The 15614-nt window shown below is 41.5% G+C and overlaps 1 protein-coding gene across 5 annotated transcripts in view; it reads left to right on the forward strand.

Annotated features, from left to right (window-relative positions):
* armc9 (armadillo repeat containing 9) overlaps positions 1 to 15614 on the forward strand; it is a 94445-nt gene that overhangs the window by 21310 nt on the left and 57521 nt on the right. For all 5 annotated transcript variants that reach the window (XM_080185689.1, XM_080185692.1, XM_080185691.1 and 2 more), the window contains 2 exons: positions 5008 to 5163; positions 15006 to 15098. In XM_080185689.1, coding sequence (XP_080041815.1) covers positions 5008 to 5163; positions 15006 to 15098 — 249 coding nt within the window. The remainder of the gene's footprint in view (positions 1 to 5007; positions 5164 to 15005; positions 15099 to 15614) is intronic.

Genomic DNA, 15614 nt, shown 5'->3' on the forward strand with positions numbered 1-15614 from the left:
CCTACTACAGCAACCTCTGTAAGACGTGCCAGATCATTGACACGGATGCCATCACCTCATGTGAGAACACCGTCCACCAGGTACACGATACATACTCGTGCAACTGGGCCAACATTGTCTACCTGATACGTTGCAGGAAAGGATGTCCTGAGGCATGGTACATTGGGAAAACCATGCAGACGCTATGACAACGGATGAATGAACATTGCTCGACAATCACCAGGCAAGAGTATTCTCTTTCTGTTGGCGAACGCTTCAGTGGTCATGGGCAATTGGGCTCTGATCTTTGGTAAACATTCTCCAGGGCGCCTTCACGACACACGACAGCGCAAAGTTGCTGAGCAGAGACTGATAGCCAAGTTCCGCATGCATGAGGACGGCCTCAACCGGGATCTTGGGTTCATGTCACGCTATCTGAAACCCCCATGACTTGCCTGGGCTTGCAACATCTCACTAACTGTCCTGTCTGGAGACAATATACATCTCTTTAACCAGTCCTTAAGCCTCTCTCCACTCACATTGTCTGTACCTTTAAGACTTGATTACCTGTAAAGACTCGCATTCCAACCATTATTTTGTAAATTGAGCTTGTGTCTTTATATGCCCTGTTTGTGATCAGAACTCCCACTTATCTGACAGGAGCAGTTCTCCGAAAGCTAGTGGATTTTGCTACCAAATAAACCTGTTGGATTTTAACCTGGTGTTGTGAGACTTCTTACTATGAGGGTCATGCCTGGTGAGCTGCTAATGAGATGTCATCTGAGGACACTGTTGAATATGATACTTCCAAGTTTGTTGGGGAGAGTGGAGGCTAGGCAAGCCTCAAAGAAAATTGCGACTCAAGGAAGAATGACCCAAGAAGGGGATTTTGTCATGGTCAGAAATTTTGCAGCAGGACAGACATGGATGGTGGAAGATCGTGGAAAGGACAGGGCCCGTCTTCTATATTGTAGAGATACAAGGATGTTGCAGCAAGAAACATGTAGGTCACCCGAGGAGGAGAATAATGCCTGATACACAGAATCAACAGGTGACTGCAACAATACATGGATTCGGAGCAGGGATCCTGGTTGTAAATGTGGCACAAGACCATCAAGTTGTTTCAGTAAAGGAGAATACAGCAGCTACTGAAGGATGATTTAAACCCCTACTTGATGAATTTGCCATTTGCTTCAGCCTGACATGATTTTTCAAATTCAGATGAACCTAGCTGGAGTTGCAATGTTCTACAAGAATTTGGAAATTGCCTGACAACTAAACTTATGGCAAGTTATCATGGGAATTTCCCCTGATGTTTTTCTGTAAATTGTTGCTTACATTAATGATTTTTTAAAATGCTTTCCCCTTAGATGACTTCAGAAGTTAGCAGGGGAAAGGAGTGTGGTAGCATAGCCCTTTTGAGGGGATGTTCCCTGAGGGCCACATGGTTGGGCTGGAACCTGTGGAGTGTCGAGCAGGATGCTGAGCCAGTGGAGTGCAAGGGCGTGTATCCTCAGTTGGGAAGGATTGACAGTTGGAACCTGGAAGGAGTAATGTAAAGTTATTCAGTCAAGACCCTATTTGTGTATATAGATAACCATTGCTTTGGCAATAAAGCCTGCTTGTTCTCAAGTCTTATTGAATCACCTTTGATTTATTACATAATAAAATTCAACTTTCCCTCAACAACAGTTTCTCAGTTTGCTTGTCTGGCCACTTCACTAAATGTATTAAAGATGTGACCAGTAGATGGTGCTAATCTCCAACAAATTTTTTTGAAGTGCTTTATTACTGAAAAAATGTTTATCAAAACTGCCCAGCAGTTGTTTGTTGCAAGCATGTAGCTTGGTAAGATGAAATGTGCAAAATCAGACCCCTCGAGGTTCAAGGAAAACAATATGAATCAGAAATTATGGTGTCGGGTTCAGTGCATGGTTTGTGTTGTATTTCGTTGATCTGAGTTAGCGTAGCAATCAAAGTAACACTTTGAATGTTGCTGATACAAACAAACCCAAGCTACAGTTAGCATGTTCCAAAAGGGAGGGGAAAAAATTGGTAATCAGCTTAAAAGAAAATAGTGTCCAAAAATTAAAAAAATTGAAGCATTTGCAACCATCTTCAGCCCAAAGTACTGAGTGGATAAGCCAACATGAGCAAATCCTAAAGTGTCCATCATCACAGATGCCAGTCTTCAGGTAATTTGATTCAGTCCAAGTGATATAAAGAAACTGCTGAGAGCACTGGATATAACAAAGGCAATGGGTTTTGACAACATTTCAGATGTCGGGCTGAAGACCTATGCTCCAGGACTCCGTGCCTCCAACAAACTGTTCCCATATAGCGACAGCACTAATAGCATACCAACAGGGTAAGAAATTGTCTAGGTATGTCCTGTCCACAAAAAGCAGGGTAAACCCAATCTGCTCTGTTCAGACCCATCAGCCCAGTCCAAATCGTAAGCAAATTGATGGAAGGTATCAACAAGTGACACTTACCTATTAATAACCTGCTCTTCAGTGTTCATTTTGATTTGTACTTGGCTCCAGATGCCATTATAGCCCTGGTCCAAAAACAGAAGAGAGCTGAATTCCAGAGATGAGGAGAGAACGACAGCTCTTGAGATCGAGGTAGCATTTGATGTGTGTGGCATCAAGGAGACCTGGCAAAATTGAAATCAGTTGGAATTATCAGGTAAACCTCGGAGTAATACCAAGCACAAATGAAAATGAAATTGAATGTTGGAGGCCAAGAGTCTCAGCCCCAGGACATTATTGCTGGAGTTTCTGAAAGCAGTGCCCTAGGCCCAACCATCCTGAGCTGCTTCACCTCCTTTCCATCAGTTGGTAATGCACAATCTTCAGTTCCATTCATAACACATCTGATAATAAAGCAGTCCACGCTTGCATGCAGCAAGAGCTGATATGTGGCAAGTAACATTTGCACCACGCAAATGCCAGATAATGACCATCTCCAATAAGAGACTCTAACCATCTCCCCTAGACATAAAAAGGCATTACCATTATAGAATCCCTCACCATCAACTTCTTGTGGGACACCCTTCACCAGAAACCGAGCTAACCACATAAACATGTGGCTACAAGAGCAGGCCAGAGACTGCAAGTGATTTTCCTGACTCCCTAAAACCTGCCTATTATCTTCAAGGAGTGTGCCTGGGTGAACGCAGCTCCAAAAACATTCAAGAATTTCTTTGTCATCCAGGTAAAAGCAGCCTGCTTGAATGGCACCCCATCAACCAACTTAAACATCCAATTCTTTCATCACTAGTGCAGTGTTTTTCACCTACAAGATGCACTACAACATTTCAGAAAGGCTTCTATGACAGCACATTCCAAACCAGTAACCTTCATCATTTAGAATGTCAAGCGTGGCAGGTGCTCGGTATCGCCACCTCATGCATGTTCCACTGCAAATTGCATTTCATTCTGACTTGAAATTGTATCACTCTTACTTCATTGTCGCTGAGTCAAAATCCTGGAATTCCCATAACCCAACAGGAGTGTGGAAAGATGTATTCAATTTTTAAGAAATTCTTATAGATTCTCAGCCATCTATTCTGTCTCAAAGTTTTTGGTAGATCTATCCTGCTGATTTTTTTATTTCTGCTCAGTACATGCATGTAGCAAATAATACAATGTTGATTCTCCTCCCCCCATAATGTACATGGCAAATTATTTTTCTTCTTGACAGGAACTATTTTTAACATGAGCGTCCACGTTTAACTTCATTTCATGTTGCTCGTAAGAATAAAGGTACAGCTGGTATTTTATTAGTTGTCCTTTTGCATATTTGCTTACTGAGGGTTTGTCATTATTTCTCAATTTCTTGCCATATCTGGATCTTTAGACACCACCTTTTGTAAATGGAATGATATTGAATTAGTGCTAATAGCACACAGTTGTATTTCTGATGGGTTATGGGAGGGGAAGTTGATCTGATTGTATTACTGTAGAGAGATTGCTTGCATTGCAGACCCATCAAATTTTAATATTTGATCAGAATATGATATAATTGCACATACATTTTACTTCATTGTCTAATTTATTTGTGAAGGGCAGTTTTTGTTTCTCTCTTATTTACATTTTTAGTGAAGGACATTCAAATAATGTTAGTTGATGAAAATAAGTTACTGCTGCAGAATGCAAACATGACAAAAGAGAAAGCACGAATGAAGAAATATTTTGATGAATTATTTTGTATTCATAAATGCATAATTTGTACAAAATTGATAATGTACATTACTTTGAATCTTACTGTTCAGCAGTTTAGTCTTATATTCAGAGTATAAAGTCATAAGCATTCTCTCATAAGCAGATCAGTTCTTCTAGGATACAAAATCTGCATCATGCTACATGCCATTTAAGGAATAGCACATGCAGGAATGATAACATTCCCTCTAATTGTGGTTTGTATGACACGTTGGGGTGAATTTTCCCATTCTGCCCCGCCACGGGAATCATAGGGGGCGAGGGGCAGATTGTGGAAAGGTCTGTTGACGTCGGGGCAGGATTTTCTGCTTTCGGGCAAGCATGGCTGGAAAATCCTGCCCTTAGTGTAAGAAATGCATGCCTTGTTTCTTCTGAGAGACAGCAAATGTCGTGTTGATGGAGCAGTGCATTTTTATTAAAATGACTTCTCAGCTTGATGCACAGACTAACGTGGAATATTTATTAAGATACAGTGCACTAAAGAAAATAGAAGTGGTCACCCATAATGAATTATAATACCCTCTCAGAATACGTTTTCTCAGATTTTTAACACACAACTTTTGGCTGATTATTTTTATAGCCTTCACACATGAACCTTGGTAGACGAGGGATAGGAAAGAAAATCAAAGGAAAATTTGTGAAGACAAAACCATTGGCATAGTTGATGTCCTGGAAGATTTCAGATAATATATTGAAAGCAAAATAAGACTTGATAAATATAGAAAAGACCGGATTGTAGGGACAAAATTTGAAAGGTATTTAACTGAAGCTCGTCATTCAAATGTTGATTTCTTTTGAACAGGACAAAGATGATGTGGATGAAAGGATATCACATTTCAAAAACTATCTTGAGACTAGAGGTGCTGCATTAAGCCAGACAACAGAGTTTTTGCCCTTTTATGCACTGCCATTTGTCCCCAATCCCACAGTGCACCCCTCTTTTAAGGAGCTTTTTCAGGTAAGAATTGCACTCTTGATGCTGTAATTATTAAATAATGATGTTTTGCTGACAGGTAGCTTATCGAGATAGATAACAATTTTACTGAATCTTGGTGGTAATTTTCCTTCGTGGACAGGAGAAATCTCATAAACATGACAAATTGGATGATTTGCCTGGGGCCATATTTCTACTCGAACCTGTGAAAGATGGTATTTCCATACAGATGAAAGCACTGATGACAGCGAAAGCCTCAGTACACTATTCAAAGAAAGTTTATCTGGTGTCAGAAACTTGTCTATTTTTCAACAGTTTTTCTAAATAATCGTTACTATAGCAATGGCGTGATTTTTTTTCGCTGATTTATTGAAATCGACTGAGCATATACCAGTGTGATTCCATTTTGGAGACCTTTAAAATGAAGTCCACATTTATTTGCAATGTGGAGCTCAAGAATGCAGTCTCTATACGGAGAGCAGTTGTTTTTGTTCAGATTTCCATTGATGTTTTTGCATTTTTATTAATATTTCTGTGCTTCCCCTATGCATTCACAAAGAAAGTATTTGCGTTTAGCTAGCACCTTTTGCAACCTTTCAGCAAATTGTTCTCACTCCAATAGAAGGCAGCTCCTGAATGGCTTCCTTCTCCTCAGTGTCAGAGACTTCACCTGGGAGCCAGCAGCTTTGAGTGGCTAGGGATCTGATCGCATGTGATTGTTGTGTATGTGGTGTCTGTCTCTTTATGACAGCTCAGCAAAGAGTCACTTGACTTAAGGGACCAGTGGGAACTGAGAATGAGTGACCACCCCAGAGGATGGGGTCCTCACTTGTGCAGAATACATCGAGCAGCCACGTTGTTGACATGTAAGAGCTGCAAGCTGCTGCTCCAAGGCAGCCTAGAGCTGCAAACTCCTGCGCCTACTTTCTCTTCTTAATAAATACCCTTTGTTTCTAACAAATTGTTGCCCTAAATCAGTCGTTAACTCTCCACATTACCTCATTCAGAGATTAATTTTACAAGTATGCTAGAGAAAATGATTCTCAAATTCCTTAAAGTTGTTTTTCAATTTGAAATATGGAGCAGGATTTAATGCAGCCTGTTGGTTCAGGAACCTGGATGGGGTGGTATAGAATTACATGGGAGAGAGAGTTTTGGAGACCTGATGTGCAATGTGGGTGATGGGAAGGCAGATGGAAGCAGCGGGAATGTGTTTGAGCTTCTTAAAAAGGCCATTAAGTCAAGTGAACATACCTCTCTGATTGGAATTAAATACTGATTTCTAAATGTGTGTTACATGGTGATCACATGATCCCCGATCATTCAAAGATGGTGATTCCCACTTAAGGTCTCAGATACTGAGGAGAAGGCAAGTCATTCTGGAGCTGCCTTCCATTGGAGTGCAAATTTTTTATTAAAAGGGGAGAAAAGGCCAGCAAATGTGCAGAGGAGAAAGACAGTTCTAAGGAGCTAAGGGGCAGAGCTGTGACTGAGAGGAACAAGTCTTGAGGACCTGTGGGGTGGGTAACTGAATTCAATCTCAGGACACCAGCCAGTGAAGGGATTGTCATCCAAAAGTTATAGAATCCCTACAGTGCAGAGGAAGCTATTTGGCTCATTGAGTCTGCACCTACTCTTTGACAGGGATCTTACCCATGCCCCATCCCCATGACCCCACACATCCGCCCTGTTATTCCCCCTAACCAACACATCTTTGGACACTAAGGGACAATTTAGTATGACCAGCCCACCCACCCTAAACTTCTTGGGACACTAAGGAGCAATTTAGCATGGCCAGTGCACCTAAGTAGCACATCTTTGGATTGAGGGAGGAAACCGGAGCACCGGGAGGAAATCCACAGAGACACAAAGAGAATGTGCAAACTCCACATAGAGAGTCAACCAAGGCTGAAATCGAACCCAGGCCCCTGGTGCTCTGAGGCAGCAGTGCCACCTCTCCTAGATCCACACCCAATGGATGACAAATACTGAAGGGAGGTGCACAAGGCCACAGAGCCACTGTAATGGAGCAACAGGAAATACAGACTGCACTCTGAGTAGCAGGGGAGAGAGGATGAAGGTTTGATTTGACTTATCATTGTCACTTTTTTTAACATACAGTGAAAAGTATTGTTTCTTGCACACTATACAGAGAAAACATAGCGTTCGTAGAGAAGGAAACGAGATATTGCAGAGTGTAGTGTTGCAGTCATAGCTAGGGTCTAGAGAAAAACCAACTTAATGCGAGGTAAGTCCATTCAAAAGTCTGACAGCAGCAGGGAAGAAGCTATTCTTGAGTCGGTTGGTACGTGACCTCAGACTTTTGTATCTTTTTGTCGTCAGAAGAAGGTGCAAGAGAAAATGTCCAGGGTGCGTGGGATCCTTAATTATGCTGGCTGCTTTGCCGAGGCACTGGAAGTGTAGATAGAGTTAATGGATGGGAGACTGGTTTACGTGATAGATTGGGCTACATTCACAACCTTTTATAGTTCTTTGGGTTGATGGGTTGTACTGCATTCCAGAGCGTTGCAAAGTTGAATGAGTTACTTGTAGATGTTGGCACACTAGTGCCAGAGAAGGCGACCTCTCAATAGATTAATTCACCTGCCATCAGTCTGATCCAGCAGGGCAACCAGTGACACTCACACTGGCTGCAGTGTTGAATTTCTCCACCTCTGGGTCCTTCCAGAGATCTACTGGGGTCATATGTAAGCCCCAGATTGAGTCACAAATACATACCCATCGAGGTTAATGTATCTGCTGTGGTGGCTGATGCAAGGGTATGATGTGATGCTGCATCCTCTGAGGCTTGGAAATACTTCACCTTAGCAGCAGACTGCAGTATCCCTGTGGAGACACCTGTCCCTCCAGAATACAGAGAACAGGAGAAGAAAACTCAATAAGAACTTGGACCTTCCCTTCTGTCCAAACGTGGACACAGAATCACAGAATTGTTACAGCGCAGAAGGCTATTTGGTCCATTGTGTCTGCACTGACTCTACAAACAAGCATCATGACTTGTGCCATTCCCCTGTCTTTTTCCTGTACCCCTGTACATTGTTTCTGTTCAAGTAATCATTCCTTTTGAATGAAGTTGCCTCCTCCATATTTCCAGGCAGTGCATTCCAAACCCGAACCTTTCGCTGTGTGAAAAAGTTTTTTTCTCACGTCACATTTGCTTCTTTTACAAATCACTTTAAATCCCTGTCCTCTCGTTCTTGATCCTTTTATAAGTGAGAACTTTTTCTCCTCATCTAAGCTCTCCAGCCCCCTCATAATTTTGAACTTCTCTGTAAAATCTTCACTTAGCCGTCTTCTCTCCAAGGAGAATAATCTCAACCTCTACAATCTATCTTCAGCACTGAAATTTCTCATCCCTGGAACGATTCTTGTAAACCTCTTCTGCACTCTCTTACATTGTTCACAAGCTAACTTTGGTTCCCAGAACTCCACTCAATATTTCAGCTGAGGTCTAACTAGTGTCTTGTATAGGTTTAGCGTAACCTCTTGCTCTTATACCCTATACTCCTATTAATAAAGCCTGGAGTACTATATGCTTTATTAACTGCTGTCTCCATCTTATAAGATACGCCTCCCATCCATTGACTCTGTCTACACTTCCCGCTGCCTCGGTAAAGCAACCAGCTTAATTAAGGACCCCACACACCCCAGGCATTCTCCTTTCCCCCTTCTTCCGTTGGGAAAAAGATACAAAAGTCTGACATCACGTACCAACCAACTCAAGAACAGCTTCTTCCTTGCTGCTGTCAGACTTTTGAATGGACTTAGCCTTGCATTAAATTGCTCTTTCTTTCCACTCCAGCTGTGACTGTAACACTCTCATTTCCTTCTCTACGAATGGTATGCTTTGTCTGTGTAGCGCACAAGAAACAATACTTTTCACTGTATGTTAATACATGCGACAATAATAAATCAAATCAAATCAAAACCCAGGTCCCTCTGCTTCTGAACCCCATGAAAAATTTTACTTATTTTATATTGTCCCTCCATATTCATCCTACCAAAATGCATCACGTCACGTTTCGTTGCACTGAACTTTATCTCCACCTATCTGCCTACTCCACCAACCTGTCCATGTCCTTTTGAAGTTCTTCACTGTCCTCATCACAGTTTACAATACTTCCAAGTTTTGTGTCATTGATAAACTTTGACTGTGTCTGGACCTTTTCTGTTTTGAAGGTAGCCCATTGTTCAGACACAGATTTTTCCGCCAACCTCTTGTTCCAGTCTAATTGGCCCAGTCCGTTCTTGCCCCGTTTGAAGTCGGCTGTCCCCCCAGTTAAATATTTTTACTTTGGATTACCTATTAAGTTCATCCATCATTGCCCTCAACCTTATAATACATTGATCACTCGCTCCTAAATGTTCCCCTGCTGATACTTGACTTACTTGGCCTACCTGATTCCCAAGAATCACGTCTAACAGTACATTGTTTCTTGTTGGACTGGGCACATAATGCTGTAGAAAATTTTCCTGAGTACAATCTAGGAATTTTTGCCCCTCTCCCCATTTTTCACTTCTATCAGCCAAGTCTATATTTGGGTAATTAAAGTCCCCCATTGCAACTACTCAATAAGGTTTGCATCTCTGTGTAATTTCCATGCAGGTTTGTTCATCTATATCCTTCTCACTAGTTGGCAATCCATAAACTATGCTGAGGAATGTGATTGCACCCTTTTTGTTCCTTCGTTCTAGCCAAATTGACTCTGTCCTTGAACTCTCTGAGACATCCTCATTTCCTAGCACTGCAATGCTCTCCTTAACCAACACTCCTCCTTTCATTCTTTTCCTATCTTTTCTGAACACCTTGTACCCAGGAAGAGCCAGGATTTTGTTAACGTCACAACACAATCTGCACCTGTAACTGCCCAGTTTTATTACTGCATTTTGTGTGTTGATGTACGTACATTGTAATAACTCTGATTTATTGCTTTTTCTTTTACTCCGACTTCACCTATGAACTTAATAATCTCTACACTCGTGCTTTCTGTCCCTCTCAGTGTTTTGTGCATCCCGATATTCCCCTCTAATATTTCCTCTTGGTTCCCACACCCCTAACAAATTAGTTTAAAGCCCTTCTAACAGCACCAGCAATGTGCCATGCAAGGATCTCCGTTCCAGCTCTGTTCGGATGCAACCTGCCCGGCTTCTTTGGTACTGTCTCCTCCAGGGTCAGTCTCGATGTCCCAGGAATCTAAAGACCCACTCCTGCATCATATTTCTAGCCAAGCATTCATCTGCCTTATCCTATTTCTGCGCTCATGTTCACATGTCACTGGGAGTAAACCAGTGATTACTACATTTGAGGCCCTGCTTGTTAATTTTCTACCTATCTTCTTGAATTCTGATTGCAAGACCATCATATCCCCCTTCCTGTTTATCATTGTGGACTACAACCTTTGGATGTTCACCCTACCCCAGAAGAATAACCTGTAGCTCAGTAACATCCATGGCCCTGGCATCAAGGAGGCAACATACCATCCTGAAGTCACGTCTTTGGCCATAGAAATATCTGTAAACCACCCCTCCAGTTCAGCTGAACCACTTGTGGTGCCACAACTATAGCTCTGACCGCACTCCTCTGAGGAACCAGCATCCCCTCCAGCTTCCAGGGCTCTTAAACTGAAATGTGGCCACCTCTCTGAATATGCTATCCATGTAGCTCTCAGCCTCGCAGATGTGCTGGTGACTTCAGCTGCTGCTAAGCTCTGAAACTCGGAACTCAAGTTGATGTGTATGGAGCACTTCCTGCACGTAATGCTGTCTAGGACACGCATATTGTCCACGACATTGCACATATTACAGGGCATGAATTTCACTAGTCTGAGCTGCCTTGCCATGTCTTCTCTTGTGTTAATTCTATTCTGCTTTGGATTACTTGTATTACCATACTACATTGACCCTCACTTTCCTTTATTCCAGGCACTAAATTTTTACACATTGGCCAGTAGGTGCTCAGTGTAAGAAGCAATCAACTCACTAATGATGTCACAGTTATTTCCCATCCCTTCTCTCCCTCCCCCTTCTTGACTGGCATCCCTTGGGCAGATGATGGCTCCTCCTAGATGTTTTGTTCGCACATTCATTCTCCTGTGACTTGGATGCTAGCAACTAGTTGCAAACATTTTTCAATCATATGCTGTTATTCTCATGAGACAGCTATTGTCGGGGTGTACTGTTCTTTTGCCTGCCCTGTGATTCCTCTCCATGTTGAGACACATGGGATTTTGCCCACCTGGTTGCCACAGCATGCTTATCATTCACTCAGACTCACCTTGGAGTTGTGGAGATGGTCATTGATCCACTTCCCACACTGGGCCCAGTTACGCCACCAGACCCCACAGCCAAACACTTCCACCCTAATGCTGCTTGTATCCGGGTCTGATGCTGCGATTCGCACCACCAACATTAAATTCCCCCTATTAATCCTTCGAACTAGTTCTGCCTTTACACATTGTAGACTAGCTCGGTAGTTTCTAATAAAACTGCCAATTTGCAATGATGGTCATATCCATGTGAGTGTACATTTGAGAGGCTTGTACACTTGATCCCCTACTTGTGTACTGTGTAAAGCCCTGTGCCGTTACACCAATTCATTTTTCCCAAAAGCAGTTCTTTGTTCCTTGCAGTGTGCCTGTCATCATAAGAGTTTGAGATCAGGCCTTGAGTTTCTCTGCAGGGCTAGGTTAAATTGTATAAACCTTGGGGTATCAAATATTCCATTATTTAGACCAATTTTCCAGGTTTTAATTTTCTGTACTAAAGTTCTGTCAACGGTCAACTTGGCACTGGATGATGATCTGAAGAAAATATTGTGCTGCACTTCTCAGCACAGATAACCAGAAGAAAAAAAATAAATCTCTTTAGGTTACATGGAAACAACCCTCTTCTGTTTAGATGACCATAAAATGTGTGGTAAAGCAGGCATAAACAAAGTGGCATTTGCAAGCAGAAGGCTAAAATGCAACTTAGAAATTTACCTTTACAAAACTGAGATGTGCTCACATTGGTACTACGATGCAATAAGCTAAAATAGGTGCTACTAGAGTTAGTTAACACGTATACCCAACATCTGGCAGAACATTTAAATATTCTCCCTATTAATCCTTCAAACTAGTTCGAAGAACAGTTGTATACAAATACAAACAGTTTTTGTTCATGTATTATTGTCCATGATCTATAAGGTATTTGTTGCCCAAACATGGGATCGTGGCCACCTGAATCTGCCGTGGGTGATTAAACATACCAATAAAATAATGGCTGTAATATGTTTCATAGAATGTCTATAGTACAGAAAGAGGCCACTCTGCCCATCAAACCTGCACCAACTCTCCGACAGAGCATCTCACCCAGACCCTATTCCCGTAACCCTAAGTATTTACCCCACTAATACCCCTAACCTACATATCTTGTAATTTAGCATGGCCAATCCACCTAACTTGCATATCTTCAGACAGTGGGAGGAAACAGGAGCATCTGGAGGAAATCCACATAAACATGGGGAGAATGTACAAATTCCACATAGTCACCCAAGGCTGGAATTGAACAGGGTCCCTGGTGCTGTGAGGCAGCAGCCACTGTGCCATCTTACATTATTCAGAAGTTAAAGGTAGTTGAGAAGTTGTGCTCTCATTGTTATTTTCAACATTACTGAGCTCAGAATTGGATTGTCATTTCCATTGTAGCCAGCAAGGCCTTCGGTTAATTGTGTATTTTTCACAGTGCTATTTAGGAAGTTATTTGTTTCGTGCAATGCAACGATCAGTACAAAGCTAGTGATTATGTAGCAGATTGCCAATTTGAAAACAGAATGCGTCTTCTCCTGCTGTTGGCAGAGAACTGAGAAAGTTGAGTAAAAGTTCTATTCATTCCACTTTTGCTTTCGGAACATGTCCCTATCAGAATCCAATCATTAAAATGTTCAAAGTTAGCAAATGGAGCAAATGTCACACATTTTCTAAACATTACTGTGTATTCTTCATTTCAGAACACAAATAAAATTGGCCCTGTGTTATGGCTTCTCAGCACGCCCTGCTCCTAAATGTGTACTTTGTTGGCTTCTGGGAGATGAGGAATAGGGAAAATATGGTGTACTTCATTTTTGAAATGATTTACACCCTCACACATCTGCCATTCATCCACGCCTGAAGACCCTGTGTGAAAAACAGTACAGCACAGGAACAGGTCCTTTGGCTCATCAAGTACTAACACAGATGCCTCTGTAATCTAATGTTTTCTTGCCACTACGTGGTCCATATCCCTCTATTCCCTGCCTATTCATGTATCTATCCAGATGCCTCTTGAACATTGTTATAGTATCTGCTTTCACCGCCTCCTCTGGCAGCATGTGCTAGGCATTCACCACCCTCTGTGTTATAAAAATTGCCCCTTAAATCTCTTTTAAACTTTCCTCTGCTCATTTTCAAACAAGCCCCCAAGTAATCGACCCTTCAACCCTGGGAAACTCTGACTATCCACTCTATCCAAGCCTGTCATAATCTGGTAAACCTCTGTCAAGTTCCCCCTCATCCTCCAAAACTCCAATGAAAACAATCCAAATTTGTTCAGCCTTTCTTCATAGTCCATATCCTCCAAACCAGGCAACATAATGGTAAATCTCTTGGGCTCCTTTCCAATGCATCATCCTTCCAGTAGTGTGGCGACCATAATTGTACACAATACTCCAAAGGCGACCTAACCAAAGTCTTATACAGCTGCAAAATGATTTTCCAATTCCTATGCTCAACGCCCGACTGATGAAGGCCAGCATACCACACCCCTTCTTGACCATCTTGTCCTCCTGAGTTGCCACCTTCAAGGAATTGTGGGCCTAGATTCCTCTGTATGCTAATATTTCTAAGGGCTTTACCATTTATTGTATACTTTTCTTCTGCAGTGGACTTTCCAAATCGGGTCACCTCACATTTATCCGAGTTAAATTCCATCTGCCATCTTTTGGCCCATGTCTGCAGCCGCTTTATATCCTGCTGTATCCTCCGACAATCCTCCTCACTAACTGCTACTCCCCCAATTTTTGTGTCATCTGCAAATTTATTTATCAGCACCTACATTTTCATCCAAATCATTATCACAAATAACAGAGGCCCCAGTCTGATCCTATGGGTACAATTATATGTGGTTGAGTTAGCAGTGAGTAGTTTCAGTTTAATTTCAGGTCAAAATATATTGACGCAATGGTACATATCCTTGATTTAATAACAACTCTGGAGGTTGAAAGCACTTAGGGCGCCATTTGTGTGCAGTGTTTTGGTGTCATTTAAATTAACCTGCTCAACAGATGGTTTCCCATGGATCTATCAAGCTAGGCTATAATCCTGCTGTTTGTGGAAGATGCATGACATTCAAGGAACGAAAAATAATTCCGGTAGCTAGGTAATTTATCTCGCTACACAGGAACCTAGTATTATGGTTTTTAAACTTGATTTTAGAACTGGATTTGTTTCTACCCAATTTGCTGTTGAGTGAAAATACCTAAATATGCATAAATAACTAAGATTAGCAGCTAAAAATGGCAAACTACAATGGATATATTCTTATTGAAAGCAAGTATGTGATAAGATATCAGATATCTGAGCCTCCACTTTCCACCAACTCTGAACAAAGTCTATTCAGCGAATGTTGGAAAGTGAGAGGGCGATATTACATCCCCAACAACCCCTGTCAATTTCATTCATTAAGTGCAAGAGTATCTTGCAAAAATTGCCATTTTGTTGCCAAGTTTATATTTTTTTAAATTCTACCCCGAAAGCTTTATAAATAATGGCCTTTTTGTCTTGCTCTTTCATTCTTATAATTGTTTCTGTTAATCTGATTTTGCTCTTTAGGATTCATGGTCCCCTGAGTTGAAAATGAGGCTGCAAAAATTTCTGTCCGCAAGTTTGAAAGTGACCAGTACCCCAAAGCTGCTGTCTTTATTTGTATCCTTTCTTTCACATCTTACTCTTAAGTTAAACTTACAATTTTTGTGACTGATATTCAGTTCTAAAAATCTGTGTATAGAAAGGAAGGGAAAAGAGGTAGAAACTGACGATGTATAATGAGTGATTGTCTTACCTGTATCAATGACTAAAGATCAGCAGACCAATAGATTGACAAACATGCATGTAAAGTTTTTCAGTTGAACTGCTGTTTTGATTTCCAATTATTACTATTCATTGATCAGTTTCTACCAATATACCAAATAGATATGATGCATTGTCTTATATTATAAATCTCCTTTCTTGGAGATTGTGACCAAAAATGTTACCTGGTGTGAAACAGTTGTCAATAAGGCAATCACCATTGCAAAGTGTTTGGAGTACAATGGACTAGAAGTCAAACTAAGTTACAATGACATGCAGCTAACTGATAAAGCTAGTTCTGGAGAATGCAATTTTGGACACCCCACCTGAAGACGAAAACAGATGCATTGGAAACTGTTCAGAGATGAGTGG

This window comes from Carcharhinus amblyrhynchos, chromosome 3 (assembly GCF_965287045.1).
Source record: "Carcharhinus amblyrhynchos chromosome 3, sCarAmb.v2.hapA, whole genome shotgun sequence".
In the NCBI taxonomy this organism is placed as follows: domain Eukaryota; kingdom Metazoa; phylum Chordata; class Chondrichthyes; order Carcharhiniformes; family Carcharhinidae; genus Carcharhinus; species Carcharhinus amblyrhynchos.